This window comes from Hoplias malabaricus, chromosome 2, assembly GCF_029633855.1.
Source record: "Hoplias malabaricus isolate fHopMal1 chromosome 2, fHopMal1.hap1, whole genome shotgun sequence".
Classification (NCBI taxonomy): domain Eukaryota; kingdom Metazoa; phylum Chordata; class Actinopteri; order Characiformes; family Erythrinidae; genus Hoplias; species Hoplias malabaricus.
In genome coordinates this window covers 32,154,255-32,169,631 of record NC_089801.1, presented here as the reverse complement: position 1 = coordinate 32,169,631, position 15,377 = coordinate 32,154,255, and the positions used below count along the sequence as shown (strand labels likewise).

Sequence of the window (15,377 nt, the reverse complement as noted above, 5' to 3'; positions counted from 1 at the left end):
TTGTCAGTTTTATCACATATTTGTTAACAGGTTTAATCATTTATCCACCAAGTTTTAAAAATTATCCACCAACACATGTCGTTTTATACATTAATCATAATGTGGTTTACCCTTACATGTGAAATGACTTTACAACCTAATACGTAACCATGTAATAAACATGTTTTTAAGCCATTTATAAACTTTTATAAATATAGTCTTATTTTACAGTGGTACCCATTTTTCTACTGACATATAATATTTTTTTTATTAGAGGCTGTCATTTAATACACATTTATTTAGTGAAGTAGGTACAAATGCCAGTTTCTGTTTCAATAAAGTATGTACAAAATACAACATGAAACCTAAGCAGCAGTTACTGAACTGGAGATAACTTATTTTCATTCACTTATACTGTCCCGCTTGCTAACATTTCTTATTCTGAACAGTTTACAATAGCAGACTACTGTATTTCACAGTAGATTTCATTATCATTTACCAACTGGAATTTACCCATTGAATAAATCAAAACACAAAAAAAATATTTAATGAAAAGAAGGACCCAGATTCAAAATCATTTAATATTAAGTTTAATCTATGATGGGGAAAACATGTTGCTACAAAGACAATTATGCTTTTATGTAACTTAAAGTTTATTTCAGAAAAAAACTTCATTAAATTAATTCTGGAAAAACATCTTCAAATGCAGATTTCCTTCAAGCTTGTTGCTGTGGAAGTAAACACAAGAAATTTCAAAAAGAAAATGCGGAAATCAGTTTAAAATTTAAGAAGTGCATAATGACACACAGGAATAGTGTCATACTTAAAGATAGAGCAGATATATAGGGGTTGATGGAGGATATTGTTAGATCAGAGCTCCGATTGCTCCACCCACTGCAGCTCCTCCAGAGGCCAGAGCTGCTGTGACAGTGCTGGACAACCCTGCTGCCCCTAAATAACAGGAAAACTGTTATTATAATCATATCTACACATCATCAGATGGACACAGTTCTGTTGCCTCTATCAGTCACATTTTCAAAAACCTTTTCCTGGTTTACATAAACGGCTCAGACAGAACATCTGCTGTCATGCTTTAATTTTCTGTCCCTTAGATCTTTTAACCTTAAAGTCAAATTCCAGTCCTTTGTATTAGATGAAAATAACTAAGATTCTTGGGAACAGAGCATTTCAATTTAAACTACTCTACATCTTAACCACTGAAGTTGGCACTTAAAACTTAAGTTTTTAAGCCAAATGTAAAGGCTGTTCAACCAGACACAAAGGGTTTACTTCTGGATATTTAAAAAGCTAAAAATATGAAATCCTGATCTGTGAAAATCTACTTTCACATCTTACCAACAGACTGTAAGAGGGCAACAACACTGCCAGCTGCCACCCCTCCACCGTTAGCCACTGCAGCAGTGGACATCATTGAGGCGGCCATAGACCCTGCTGCTATTCCTCCAGCTGTAAAACCTGCAACTGCTATCACAGCTGGAACTATTGCAACAGCTCCAGCTTGAAAACAAAACAATTAAACAAACAGAAGGCCACAGGTTAGTCTAATCCCACATTTGTCATCAACAACCTTACAAAACCATACTGGCTTTAACCTAGCTTTAAATGTACTGTGTAATCTTATGATTCTTATTGTGTAACTTCATTTGTCAGATGGATTTCTTAATTATATAATCTTCCCACATTTGTATTTTACTGTGTTGTTTGAGTACATTACCCAGCATGGTTACATTATAATGGTTGTATTATACAACCATTTGGATGCCCATTAAAAATATTTAAATTTTGTAATGTTGTACAGATTTTCCCAAACACTTAGGGTTCTAAAGGCATAAAGGAAAAAAGTGCATAGCCCACCTGCTCCTGCTCCTGCTGCCACTGCCAAAGTAACTGTTCAATACAAAGACACATTTAATGATAATTCACTAAATATCACAAGCCTGTTGTGGCTGATGAAACTAATTTTGTATTTTCAGAATGATAACTATACAGGAGAGGGGAAGCAGCATCATACATTTAAGTTAAATGTAATGCAACAAGGCATTTTTAAAATTCTGACATTATATGGAGGTACTACGTTTTGTTCAAATAGAAATGAAACAACACCAACAGTATGAAACGTTATCAAATACTAAATAATCTTTATACCGAAAGTAGCAGTGTTTACTTACGCAAACCCATGGTGATGTCAATGCCTGTCTCCACAGTTTCAGAGAGCAATTTAAGGGAGGATCTTTTACTGAGAAACGAAACCTAAAGACAGAAAAGATGAGAAGGGGGCGCTATTTAAGGTTTTGGTTTAGCAGGACCTGATGTAGCTCCCAGACTGGACTCCAGGGGTCAGAGTTGTCCTTCAGCTCTCCAGTGGAAAGAAAATGGTTCAATTTGATTGTCTTTTAATTCGGTTTCTTAAACTTGTATTATACTTGTATGTATTAGAATAAAATGCATTTTACATTAGATAACATTAACACTGAGAAGTGTGTATACTTTCTTAAATAATGGGCGGGGGGGGGGGCGCAGATTTTGATTCGTTTTTTATTAGAATTAACAACTTTAAATATACATACAAACAATAGTAGCTTATCAAAACATAGCTTAATACAACCATGTCAAATCCTTTAAGAGTGCCTAAACTTTATTAGCAGTAAATAGATAAAAGAGGATATTACATAATTCAAGCCCCAAAGGCTCCAAACAGATGCAGGGCAGGGCGTAAACTTGAAGAACTCTATGAACACTTAAGTAAGGTACCGAGAAAACTAACTAAATAATGAGCCATAAAACAGTCGTGGATCTGCTTCACCAAAGAAGAAATGGAGTCTTTTGTTAATTGAGGCTTTGTTTATTCTGCTTGTTTGAGGAGTGCTGGCGCTGAATCTCCTCAGTTTGCGTGAATGCTAATCCTTTTGCGGGTGTTCTCCGTGCAGCGCTCCATAATAAGCTCAGGACTGGGCCGAGGGGGAATCACCGGGGTTTTCTTTGACTCATCCGTAGAGTTTCCTTGCAACACACAACATAGAAAAACAGTCAATTTTATTGTGATTTCAGATTGAAGGAATGTCTAACACATTTACAAAATGTTTGGTGGTCGCCTCAGTGTTTAGTACTTGAGGCAAGAGATGTAGCAAACAAATATTGGAAACCTAAAGTTTGCTGCCTCGTTAGCATGGTGCTGGTAGTAGCCGTCGTGAAGCTTGAATTTTGCCACATAAGGAAAACGTAAGTGTTAGAATTTAAACATGGAATTTGCTAAATTTCTAACTGGTGCGTGTAATTAGCTTCGTAGCGCCAGTGCAAATATAATATTTATATAAATTGTATAATATAAATGTATGTAAATTAATATAAATGGATATATTTACGATATATCTTGGTTGTTTTGTAGTGTAGGGGGACATTGTGTAAATTATTATGTCTGTAAACTGTACTATGAGCAAGTAAAACAGGTATTATGATTAGGGTGACCAGATCTGAGATGGTGAAAAAGACAATTAAATGTTTGCAGAGAAGGTGATCGACCAATAACGGTAGCTCTACAGTCAGATCGTCCAATCAGAAGATTTTAGACTATTTCACCACGCCCCCTTCTCACTCAAGCGAACCAATCGGAGTAGGGGAGGGCGGGACTAGTTTGTGAATGAAACGCTTCTCGGAAGTTCTATGTAAGAAAAACAAAATCCCAGGCTTTTGTGAAATTCTGCCCGGACATTTTTTTAAGCCTAAAAAAGAGGACATGTCCGGGTAAAAGAGGACGTCTGCTCACCCCACTTATGATAAAATGCAGTACTACACATGGGTTCTGTTAGGTTCTGCCATCAAGAAACATTTGCATGGCACATTGTAATCCACATAGAAACCTACCTGTGTCGCCATTCTTTTCCACAAGAGCAGCTCTGGAGTTCTTCCTTGGTTGAGACGGGAGCCTTCCTCTCTGCTGTAGGAATCGGCGGCTCTGTCGGCGGTAGGTGTCCTGGCTGAGTCTTTGGCGGCCTTTGGTATGAATACTCTGCGCATTACGTATAGTTGATCTACAATTTCAAAAAGAAAAATTAGAAGAAGAACACAAATATGTACATTTAGAATCTCAATATTTCCAGAAAATATAGCCACACACTGTTTTCTTTTTTAAATGTGAAAAAAAAGCTGAAATGGTGAATGAAAACTCTTCAGACTGAAATCCACAGGGATGTCAGAAAGTTAATGTATATATTTTTTTGCTAACAGCCAGGAGCAGCATAAATGTTTAATCACTTTTAACACTTCTTGTTATTTAAGGGAATGTGTGAAATAATTTCACATTCAAAGTTTAATGGTTGTGACTTCACATATGATTATTGCAAAACATGCTATTGATATAATATGGGCCCTTTAAAGCATTATTATTAAATATAGATTATAGTAGGCAGTAAGCAAACCTACCTCCTGGGTGGTGGGGTCTCTCTTCTCACTATGTTCTTTTCAGCCTCCACCTCCTTCCTTTCTCCTGTTCTGCAAAGGAACATTGATGGGTAGTAACCGGTCTCGTCACCTTTCCTGTGCAATACAGAGATATTTTTCATGATCCACACACTCAAGGGGTTTTTGAGATAATTGTAAAATGTGTCAGTACAATCCTCTCCAAATTATCACAAGCCATGATTTGAAACCAAAGTTGAAAAAGTGAATCTTATACCTGACCACCCACCAGCCATCCAAAAGCTTATGTATGACCTCAATGGTTTCCCCAACCTCCAGACTTAGTTCATCGTCCTCCACTTGTTTGTAGGCTTTAGTGGTTTTGTACAGCTCCCCTATTAGATATAAATTTTAGTCAGCAACATTAAAAATTGCACCAATTTGCCTATGTATTGTAATGTCCCAGGCAAATCTAAGCCACTCACCTGCATAGTTGGGCTCAGGTTCTTCTCTCTCATCTGGCCCATCCAGTGGTTCAAAATAAGAAGCAGGAGCCCATCCTCTCTGTGTCTCTAATTGGCAGAACCACCAGCCTAAAGTAGAGAAGAATATAAAACATTTGTCATATAAACACTGGCAGCTTTATACTGTATTTATTCTGAACAATACACAAAACAGACCTTTTCAAAAACTGTTAATGAGAAAAATGTTGAACTACATTTTTGTCTCACCATTAGGACTCTTCTCCACAATATCCACCATGTCTCCAGCTTTCAGGTTGAGCTCATATTTTGAGCTCTTAGTGTAGTCTGCAATAACCCTGTAGCTGTCCAGCATAATAGGACCAGTGATTTCTAATCAGAGGAAGAAAAATCTTAGCTATGCAAATAAGATGCACTCCAAATAATGCTTTATCAGCATGACATTTTCCTTGATTTTCTCATTCTGATGTTAAACACATTTCTGTATTCTTTTCCCTTGCTTATAGCTGCTGACTAATATGTATTAATAGATCAAAATATAATATTGTGATGACTGATTTCTTACCAGAAGTGACAGTCCTTGCTCTATCCCTGGACACTATGTAGGTTTCATTTCGATTTAATCTACAGACAATGAAATAAAAAAATGGAGCGCAGTTAAATAAATACTTTATTAATTCAGCCATAAAACCAAGTGCTTTTTAACATGCAAAAATGTGCACAAACTAGAATTGACTTACGGATGTGGAGCTGGTGGAGTTTCATCTTCTGGTCGAACTTGAAAGAAGCTTCTCACTAGCTGACAGCGGGATATCTTTGGTGGCAGGCTGAGCAGAGCGCGACAGTATTCGGCCAAAGTTCCCTGCCTGGTCTCTGTTGACTTATGGGTATCCAGCCATTTTGGGGCTATGGAAGTAAGATTGTAATTTTAGAAGTGAACCACCTCAGGGACCTCATGGTTAGTAAATAACTAATCATGGAACCTCACTGGCTTAGAAGCAGGCTAACATTGTTAGAAAAACTGTCACAGTGGTGGTAGCTTTTGATGTCACTGTGGTGCTACCCTTAAGAGTACACATTCAGTACCTTTAGTTAGGGAACATAATTGTATCTTATTCTGTTATAATTGTAGAGTTTAAAATAGTACTGATTTCATATGCCCCGTTTCATCTCCAGGATTTGTGTTCTTTTATTTTTTACAGTTCTGTAATGAAGGGTTACAAATATTCACCTCTCCTTCTGGAGAAGAGACTGTAATGTAACTTTAGGGAACAAAAACAGACTTTGGGCAGCACGGTGGCGCAGCAGGTAGTGTCACAGTCACACAGCTCCAGGGACCTGGAGGTTGTGGGTTTGATTCCCGCTCCGGGTGACTATTTGTGAGGAGTTGGTGTGTTCTCCCCGTGTCCGAGTGGGTTTCCTCCGGGTGCTCCGGTTTTCTCCCACAGTCCAAAAACACACGTTGGTAGGTGGATTGGCGACTCAAATGTGTCTGTAGGGTGTGAGTGAATGTGTCAATGTGTGTTGCCCTGTGAAGGACTGGTGCTCCCTCCAGGGTGTATTCCTGCCTTGTGCCCAATGATTCCAGGTAGGCTCTGGACCCACCGTGACCCTGAACTGGATAACCAGTTACAGATAATGAATTAATTAACTTTCTTTAGCCGCCAATAATGTACCTCTATCGTATCTTTTTATTCTGAGAGTGCACTTACCAATTAAACAAGCTAATGAACAACTAATTAAGTGTATGAAGTGTAAGTAAATAAGCTAGCTAAATAACTCAGTACATGAGGACTAAAATTACTTATTTACACAGACTAAATATCCTCCATATAACATTTATCTATGAAAAGGAAGAAATCTTCATTAACACACAAATTCACATAAGGTCAATAAGGTGCACTTAAATGTGAACACACTTAACTATACAAATGATTATACTGGGAAGTACTATAGAGAACCAGGGCCATTTGATATGAATAATGAGTCTCTTAGTGACACTTTTTTTGTTTTATTTTTTTGTTTTGTTTTGTTTTGTTTGGGTTTTTTTGGGTTTTTTTTTTTGGGAGGTGGGGGGGGGGGTAATGTTTTTGCTATGTGGTTGAGTTTGAACTTCCCTTTTTGTCTTACAGGTTGCATCACTGTGTGAACAAACACACCCAGGCATCTAAGCAGGAGGAAAGTCCACAACTTCCATATTCAGAGCAAATGCATGTTGCATGTACATTCTAACGGTCTAAACTTCACTATAGAAACTGCTTTTAGAGAACTGTAAGTTAATTAAAGAAATTTTGAAAGTAAAATCCACAAATGGCCCATTGCCACAGCTTTTGCTCATGCATCAAAATTCCAGTCACTTTAAAGTATTGTGGGCCAATAGCAGAAATTTTTGAAATTACGACTTTGGGCACATATTTTCATATTTTTACCTATTTTGGGTGGTTTTGTTTTGGGTAACTTCCATTGTATAAAGAATTATTTTATCAGTGCCTAAGAGTGGTTTTAACATCTGAAAGGTCTGAGTGCTTATGAATGCTGACCACACAATGAGGGGATACAATAGAAGGGCTTCAGTATAATTCCAAATATAGGAGAGCCACAAATAAGGTCAAGAAGGTGTTTTATTGTTGTCTTCAGATTAAATCTACTGGGTGTTTAATATGTTAAGATATTGCAAATTAACATAAAAAAAATATTGTATTCAAATATCTTAAGTAAACAATGCTATTTTGTGCTGGTATTAATTGCAGTGCTTGAATGATGCAAAGATCATTTGACATTTGTCCACAGTTGTCTGTAACTATAAGACATTATTGACAGAATTAATTGTGATGCACTATTCTTATCCTCATGGGAGTTTGCATTCTGTGTAAATGTTAACACTTGACTTAGAGCAGGTGTTTCCTAAGATGAGGTAGGAAACAAGACGAAAGACTTTTACTTCTCTTTTGTGCACAAATAAACTATTATGTGGATTCGCTTCTGCTATATCAGATGTACTTGGTCTAGAAATAGTTCTCACCTGGTAAAGAAGGAATGATTCTGTCTTTAGCATCAATGTCTCCTGCTTCAATTGGAAAAATCTCCTTTAGCGATTTCTACAACCACAAATTGTAACAATGAAATTTTCTAGCTTAAATATTTTATATAACTATTAAAACTGATTCATAAATAGTATTATAGTTTGTAATGTAGTTGTGTTTTGAAATAATACTTTGATAACACAATTTTGCACTGTGTTATTACAAAACATATAGAGGACTTACATGAAAGGTGTGGATTTCTGGATATCTTCTGTAAATTAACTTCTCAGACTGGTCGCTCCATTTCACCAAAAACATGTACACCTTCCAATAGTAAAACGTTTTAGTTCCAAATATATATACACAGTAAATTTAACAAGCTTGTATTATTTTCCTGAATATTGAAAATAGTCATTTGTAGATTTTCCACTATGTTCTGTGCATATCCCTGAGTTTAATTTTTGTATGTGTACCACAATATGCTAAATAAAATTAGCCTGATTTCATGGAATTTATTAGGATTTCAAGGCAAATGGACCATGGGAAATGTTTTTAAAACATTAGTTTTTGTAGATATTCAGTATTAGTTGATAAGGATAAATTTCAGAATTTTTTCAGTAAATAATAAATATTAATTAATACTTTTATAAGCAGAACAGGCATGTAAACAATAAATTTTACTTACATAATGCTGGCTTGGGTAGAACCTTTTCTCAAAGCCCAAGATCTCCACATGTCTCACGTAGATGTTTGCCATCCTGGTCAACACTGCAAGCTTCACTGTGACTAAAATACACAAAACAGCCTGTTGCACGTTTTAAAGCTTTCGCATTCATGCAGGAAGTTTGACATGTGATAGTAGGAGGAGCTCCCATCAAGGTCCCTCGTTTTTCTCTAAACCAAAACCACATATTCAGTCATCACAGGAAATTTGAGATGGAATGGAATAAAAGGGGAATAGCACTAATTATTTAATTTTGTGCTTAAGTAAGTGGTTTGATCTGTTTAACTCTAGTTAAACCCAAGCCTGAAATGTTTAAAGTGGTCATGAGAACCAGATGTTAATGAAGAACTTAATGTCTCCAAAATCTCCCTCACAACCTTATTACCTGGAACATGCACATTGCTTGATACATGAGACATTTGATTCTAGCCTTATTTTTAAAGTACGATAATGGTGGAGGGGTACCTGCAGGGTGAACTCCTAATAAATTCCATGAAATCAGGCTAATTTTATTTAGCATATTGTAGTACACATACAAAAAATAGTTTCATACTTCATCCTGATCAGGTTCATGGTGGGTCCAGACCCTAAACAACTTCATTCATTCATTATCTGTAACCGCTTATCCAGTTCAGGGTCATGGTGGGTCCAGAGCTTACCTGGAATCATTGGGCACAAGGCAGGTATACAACCTTGAGGGGGCGCCAGTACTTCACAGGGCGACACACATTGACACATTCACTCACACCCTCACACCCTAAGGCAGGGGTGTCAAACCAAATCCACGGAGGGCCGTGTGGGTGCAGGTGTTCTTTTCAACCACGCAAAAGCCCTACACTACTGAAAGTCAAGATCTATTGATTATATCCAATGATTAAAAACAGGTGGAATGAGGTGTGGCTTCTGCGTGGTTGGAAAGAAAACCTGCACCCACACAGCCCTCCGTGGATTTGGTTTGACACCCCTGCCCTACGGACACTTTGAGTCACCAGTCCACCTACCAACGTGTGTTTTGGACTGTGGGAGGAAACTGGAGCACCCGGAGGAAACCCACGTGGACAACACACCAAACTGCACCCGGAGGAAACCCACGCGGACACAGGGAGAACACACCAAACTCCTCACAGACAGTCACCCGAAGCAGGAATCGAACCCACAACCTCCAGGTCCCTGGAGCTGTGTGACTGCGACACTACCTGCTGCGCCACCGCACCGCCCACCCTAAACAACTTTTAAAAGGAAAATAAAACACTTGATTATAAATATGATTTTAATATTTCTTAAGATTAAACAGAGTTTATTAATGTGCTTTTAATATATGTATTTGACCTCTGTTCTGATTAACTGCCCTAAATTGTGCCTCCTCTAAAAAACAGTTCCGGGGCTAAAACCTTATAATTTACAGGAGAGTGCGTGGAACTAAAGTGCTGTAGGCTAAATATATGTATAAATATAAATGCTTGTTTTTGTGACTCATTTTGTGACTTTTTCTGTTACAAGTTTTGATTCATAGATGGAGGAGTGAACATCAGGTTTTAGTTTTTTTTAAATGGTAACATTGAAAACAATTTTAAAAATAATTTTATTTTAAAAATGTCAGGAAAAGATATATATTTTTGGTTTGAGCCCTATAAATAGCCCTATATATTATATATAGCACACTACTGGTAAATGACATTACAAATGCAGTGAAATAGCTCATTTGTTGATAGTGCAGACAGACATTATTCATATGGACATGATGATGTGACAATTCACACAGCAAAGCATATTGTGCCAGCATGCAGTACCGTTTTTTTTTTTTTACCAACAATAGGGAAGAAATAAATACGCAACATGCTTTAGTTTCTTCATCTGCTATTTCATCACTATGTGGGTTACAGTCAAAATAGAAAGTGACAGAGATGTGCTGGTTGTCACGTCTCCTTATCTCCAGTTACGTACTGACAAGCTGTTTTTCAGCTTCAGAGATTTATGAGCTCATATTTAGAAGATTTGTTAATATGTATAGTCCCTGAATTCAAGATTTTAAAAAATTAATAAACAAAAACAGCATGTAAGGAATGATTCTTATACAACCCATTTCAGTTTAGCTTTGCCAAATCATACAGAAGTTATAAGTGGAATTTCTTCTTTCTACTGGAATGCTTGTTGAATTATATGAAGAGTTCATCAGCATATAGTATGCCAGACAAACAAGGGCTCTGTACAGAAAACAGCCTGCTCATTTCAAAGGGAAAAAGAGTTTAGAAAATGGTCATGTAAACACAAAGCATGCACCACAGGGTTTCATAAATGACATGAAGTGGGGAAAATTGTGCCGATTTTAATATAGTGTACAAATCATTAAGACCATCAGACTAGATGGAGATTACTCACACAGCTACCTTAAAATGGCTTTCATAATGTAGGGCTTTAGTTAGGTGTTATCTACTATGATTGTAGATGGAAACCTACTGAAAAAAGATACCTCTTTAGGTGCATAAGCAAACGAATCGTTTTAACCACACACTGTAAATAAATATTCGTAAAATTTACAGCAAAAAACTGGCAGCTGTGGTTGCCAGAATTTCACCATAAAATATACTTTAAAAATATATATTTTGTTTACAGTACTTTTCTGTTAAAAAAAAACAGATATACCTGTAAAAAATCTACATTAAAAATGTACATAAAAATAACAAAGAAACATTGTTTGGCCATAAAATTAACAAGTAAATTGTCTGACAAATGAGAGAATGGAGAATGAGATATATCCATATTTAGATGTAACCAAACCACATCCTATATTTACCTCTTAAAAGGAGATATTGCTGAAAGGACCAAAGAAATGTGTGGTATCTGGTGCCACACTCCAGCACTCAGGACACAGGCTGATGGTGAACTTTCCTGACCAACACACATCTCGTCATAACATGCACAGAAACACAAACACACACAGATACACAAAATAATCACCCCAGTTGAACTGAAAATCAAAAAGTCTCAAAGACAAACAACAAAAAAACAAAACAAAGAAACTCTAAAAATCACAGAAAATATAGAGAAGCAAGGCATGCTGGGAGCTCCCTAATGGGTCTCAGCTCCTCCCAGTACTTGGACACTTGTACCACCCCTCAATGGTTTGTGCATTTAACAATGAAATAATGTATTTTTTACAGTAAAGAGATGTAAAAATTTGTATTTTGGCTAATAAAAATATTTACGGTATTTCACTGTTACAGAAACTGTTTTCAACCTTTTTAGAGTTTACAGTCATTTACTGTCACGGTTTTACAGTTTTCCACCGTAAAATACAGACATGTATTACAGTGCAGGAAGGAAATGTCAACATTTTCACAAACATTGTGAAAAAAAATTTCACTGGGACTTTTGCTCAGTGCACAACCTGACTACAGGCCTGACTACAAGAAATTCCAACGCCAAAAAGTCAGACTTCCTCATATGACCCTGGTTGCAGTACACCATTGTGTCTTCTTATATTGCATAATTACAACTTTAAACTGTGGTCTCCTGTGAGGAGTTGGTGTGTTCTCCTCTTGTCCGCGTGGGTTTCCTCCGGGTGTTCCGGTTTCCTCCCACAGTCCAAAAACACGTTGGTAAATGGATTGGCGACTCAAAAAGTGTTCGTAGGTGTGAGTGTGTGAGTGAATGTGAGTGAATGTGGGTGTGTGTCTGTGTTGCCCTGTGAAGGACTGGCGCCCCCTCCAGGGTGTATTCCCGCTTTGCGCCCAATGATTCCATGTAGGCTCTGGACCCCCGCGACCCTGAACTGGATAAGGGTTACAGATAATGAATGAATGAATGAACTCTGGTCTCAATGGTCGAATGGTCTCAATTTGTGTTCAAATATTTTTGTTTGAAAATGTATGTCAAAAAGTGCTTTTTTGTGCACATTATAAAGCCAAAGGTCTGTTTACAGCTTCTTGTATATACACCATTTGCTCCGAGAATATAATTTCATTCACCTATTCAGTTCAGATTTGAGGACAGTTACTGATGTTGTTTCACAAACGTAATTCCAACTCCATATTCCAGAGGTATTGGATGGACCTTCATCATACCTAAAAACACAATTCCACTGCTCCACAGCCCAGTGATGGGGGTGATATATACCACTTTAGCTGACTTTTATCCTGAAGTGTTGTTCATTTGCAGCTGCTCATCTGTTATCTGTTGCAGACAGCTCCTTTGTCTGTTTCACCAGTTAAAATCACCTTTCGATTATTCATCTCAGTATGTAATAATAATCTAATGTCAGCTGCATAAAAATAAAAGCAGACATTTTGTGCATTTGTCTCTTTTTGTGGTCTGGAATACAGCAAATACACTATTAGTGTTGATTTAACACTGGTGAATTTGCTGTGTATAAAGGATGAAGAAGAATATAAAAAAATGATTTTTTTTTAAAAATCAGCTTAATTACATAAATACAGCACTTTAAATTATTTGGTGTATTCATTATATGTGTTTTGACCTTTGAACTTTGGGCCTCTGTTCCTCTTGCACTTAATGCCAACTTCCTTTCAACATAGTTATTACATTGATGACAAACCGTTTGTAAGCAACAGGGTACAAAGTCTGGTGCTCAGCCAATGACCTAACTGCACTACATAAATAGTTATATTTAATCCTGTGGTCACGGAAATGTCCTTTCTTCGATGCCTGAAGTTGTCATTTACTAAAATATGAGTCAATGTCTGAACATGAAGAAAGCTGGAATACAGTCATCCAAGCATTTTTTTAACACTTTATCGGAACCCAGATCTAATCCAGTGTCTTGTGAAAAACATGTGGCTGTGGATTGTGAAGGACTGGTCATCTCTCACCCACATGGATATATATATATATGTTTATAACAAATGTTTATATTTAAAAATAGAATTCAGGGCATTAAAAATAGAATGAAGTTCAGGGCAGCACGGTGGCGCAGCAGGGAGGTTGGGGGTTCAAGTCCCGCTCCAGTTAACAGTCTGTGAGGAGTTTGGTAAGTTCTACCCGTGTCCGCGTGGGTTTCCTCCGGGTGCTCCGGTTTCCTCCCACAGTCCAAAAACACACGTTGGTAGGTGGACTGACGACTCAAAAGTGTCCGTAGGTATGAGTGTGTGAGTGAATGTGTGAGTGTATATGTTGCCCTGGGAAGGATTGTCGCACCCTCCAGGGTGTGATCCCGTCTTGCGCCCAATGATTCCGGGTAGGCTCCGGACCCACCACAACCCTGAATTGGAAAAGTTGTTTTAGCTAACGAATTAATGAATTAAGTTCAGCATTGAAAGACTGGAGTGTCACAACATTTTTGCTCATTTTCTAAGTTTAAGAACAATTCATCAGCATACTCTATGTAGAACAAAGTTATGAATATGACATTTTTTCATTTTATTGCACTATTCATATTTATTGCCTCAGTATCTGTGAAAAAAGTTTGGAATCATCCCAAAAAAAAAAACCCAGATATTTAAGATTCTTAGATATTATTGTTTTAACTACTTCTGCATTAAAATCACCAACACATTTCAGACGCCAAATCAATGTGAAATTATGAAAGAACAATAAAAAATGTGATTATGGTAAAACAGTAATTTTAATATATTGGCAAAATATAGTTGAGCTATAGAGTTATATATTTTTCTGCATGGTCTCTGAAGTTATGATATGTTGTATTTTTAGCATCCTTTTTTCAGTTCTGCTTTTATATTGTCAGTTGTGAAATTTTTGTTTTCATTCAGTGGCACATGCTCTTTTAGGGTTTTCCAAGTTGTACAAATGTTGAATCTGTTGTTGGACACCTCAACTATGAAAATAAACACCTACTTAACAAGAACTGAGTGTCAAAAGCAATGATACAAACCTATACCAAATTTGGGCAGATCAGTCTTGAGGCTTTTGATTTGTCAACAATTATCTTGACACTTTTTAACGCATTTAGCCAATCATCATAATCCACATATGTAAAGAAAGAAAAATCTAATTAGAATCTCTTTAGACTCTAATTAATCTAAAAAGTAAAAAACAGGAAAAAACAATATATGAAGATGGAAAATCCAACTTGAAAAACAAAAGCAAGTGTCTCAAAACTATTGTAAAAATAACAACAACTAAATATAATATCTATGTATAAGGTATATACATTTCTTATTGGTAACTGTTTTAACAGACTGACCTTCGAACTGCAATCTATTTTCACTTATTCAGTCTTAAATTTTAGAAATAATAGAGCTTGTTTTTATGTAAATAAACCAGGTTGAAAATAATCTGGTAAAAATTCTGGTTTTGGTACAAAATCCCCCCACAAACAAGTGAATCTCAAGATGAAATGATGGATGGATGGATGGATGGATGGATGGGTGATGAATGAACAGGCTCTTTTTTTGCGCAACTGTGGAGCCCTGCTTGTGACATCCTTTCCAATAAATTAAAGTATGCCAATGACCATAGGTATGAGAACAGCCTAACAATGTATTGAAATTATTTTTAAAATAGTGGAAAGAAGATGTTTAATGTGTCACCAGCTTTTTGCAGAAGAGAAATGGCTGGCGTTGAAGAACCAGAAAACCATAGGAGGATGTGATCCAGCTCCTCTCTCTTTGTGTTTTCGTTGGATTAGACTAAAACGGCCTCCTCCCAGTATATCCTAGCCCTTACCCTATCCCTAACCTCTCATGAAGAATGATTTGGATGTGGGTGGAGACGGACGTGATCCGACCCTACCCAGGGGATTCCTGTTTCTGTAGTGAGGAGTACTTGGAGAAATGA

General features: G+C 36.9%; 2 protein-coding genes across 2 annotated transcripts; both read right to left on the bottom strand.

Moving 5' to 3' along the window:
- Window positions 1-554: 554 nt before the first annotated feature.
- Window positions 555-2,250, bottom strand: LOC136686960 (interferon alpha-inducible protein 27-like protein 2). The gene is made up of 4 exons (XM_066661088.1): window positions 2,169-2,250; window positions 1,855-1,887; window positions 1,336-1,497; window positions 555-930 (listed from the first exon to the last, which is right to left on the bottom strand). The coding sequence occupies exons 1-4, from the start codon at window positions 2,176-2,178 to the stop codon at window positions 845-847; spliced, it is 291 nt and encodes a 96-aa protein (XP_066517185.1). The 5' UTR covers window positions 2,179-2,250; the 3' UTR covers window positions 555-844.
- A 286-nt stretch (window positions 2,251-2,536) lies between these two features.
- ncf1 (neutrophil cytosolic factor 1) lies at window positions 2,537-15,145 on the bottom strand. Its single transcript, XM_066661087.1, has 12 exons — window positions 15,131-15,145; window positions 8,586-8,686; window positions 8,144-8,224; window positions 7,900-7,975; window positions 5,618-5,783; window positions 5,443-5,501; window positions 5,127-5,249; window positions 4,881-4,988; window positions 4,673-4,790; window positions 4,420-4,533; window positions 3,862-4,028; window positions 2,537-3,000 (listed from the first exon to the last, which is right to left on the bottom strand). Exons 2-12 carry the CDS (start codon window positions 8,655-8,657, stop codon window positions 2,882-2,884), a joined length of 1,203 nt encoding a protein of 400 aa, XP_066517184.1. The 5' UTR covers window positions 8,658-8,686; window positions 15,131-15,145; the 3' UTR covers window positions 2,537-2,881.
- Window positions 15,146-15,377: the final 232 nt, after the last annotated feature.

Coding starts and splice junctions, on each gene's coding strand:
- LOC136686960 (XM_066661088.1), bottom strand. Junction 1,498..1,854: donor GGCAGCAGGAGCAGGAGCAG/GTGGGCTATGCA, acceptor TTTGTTTTCAAG/CTGGAGCTGTTGCAATAGTT. Junction 931..1,335: donor TGCCCTCTTACAGTCTGTTG/GTAAGATGTGAA, acceptor CCTGTTATTTAG/GGGCAGCAGGGTTGTCCAGC.
- ncf1 (XM_066661087.1), bottom strand. CDS start 8,657: ATGGCAAACATCTACGTGAGACATGTGGAGATCTTGGGCTTTGAGAAA. Junction 8,225..8,585: donor TCTACCCAAGCCAGCATTAT/GTAAGTAAAATT, acceptor TACTATTGGAAG/GTGTACATGTTTTTGGTGAA. Junction 4,989..5,126: donor TGTGGAGAAGAGTCCTAATG/GTGAGACAAAAA, acceptor TCTCTACTTTAG/GCTGGTGGTTCTGCCAATTA.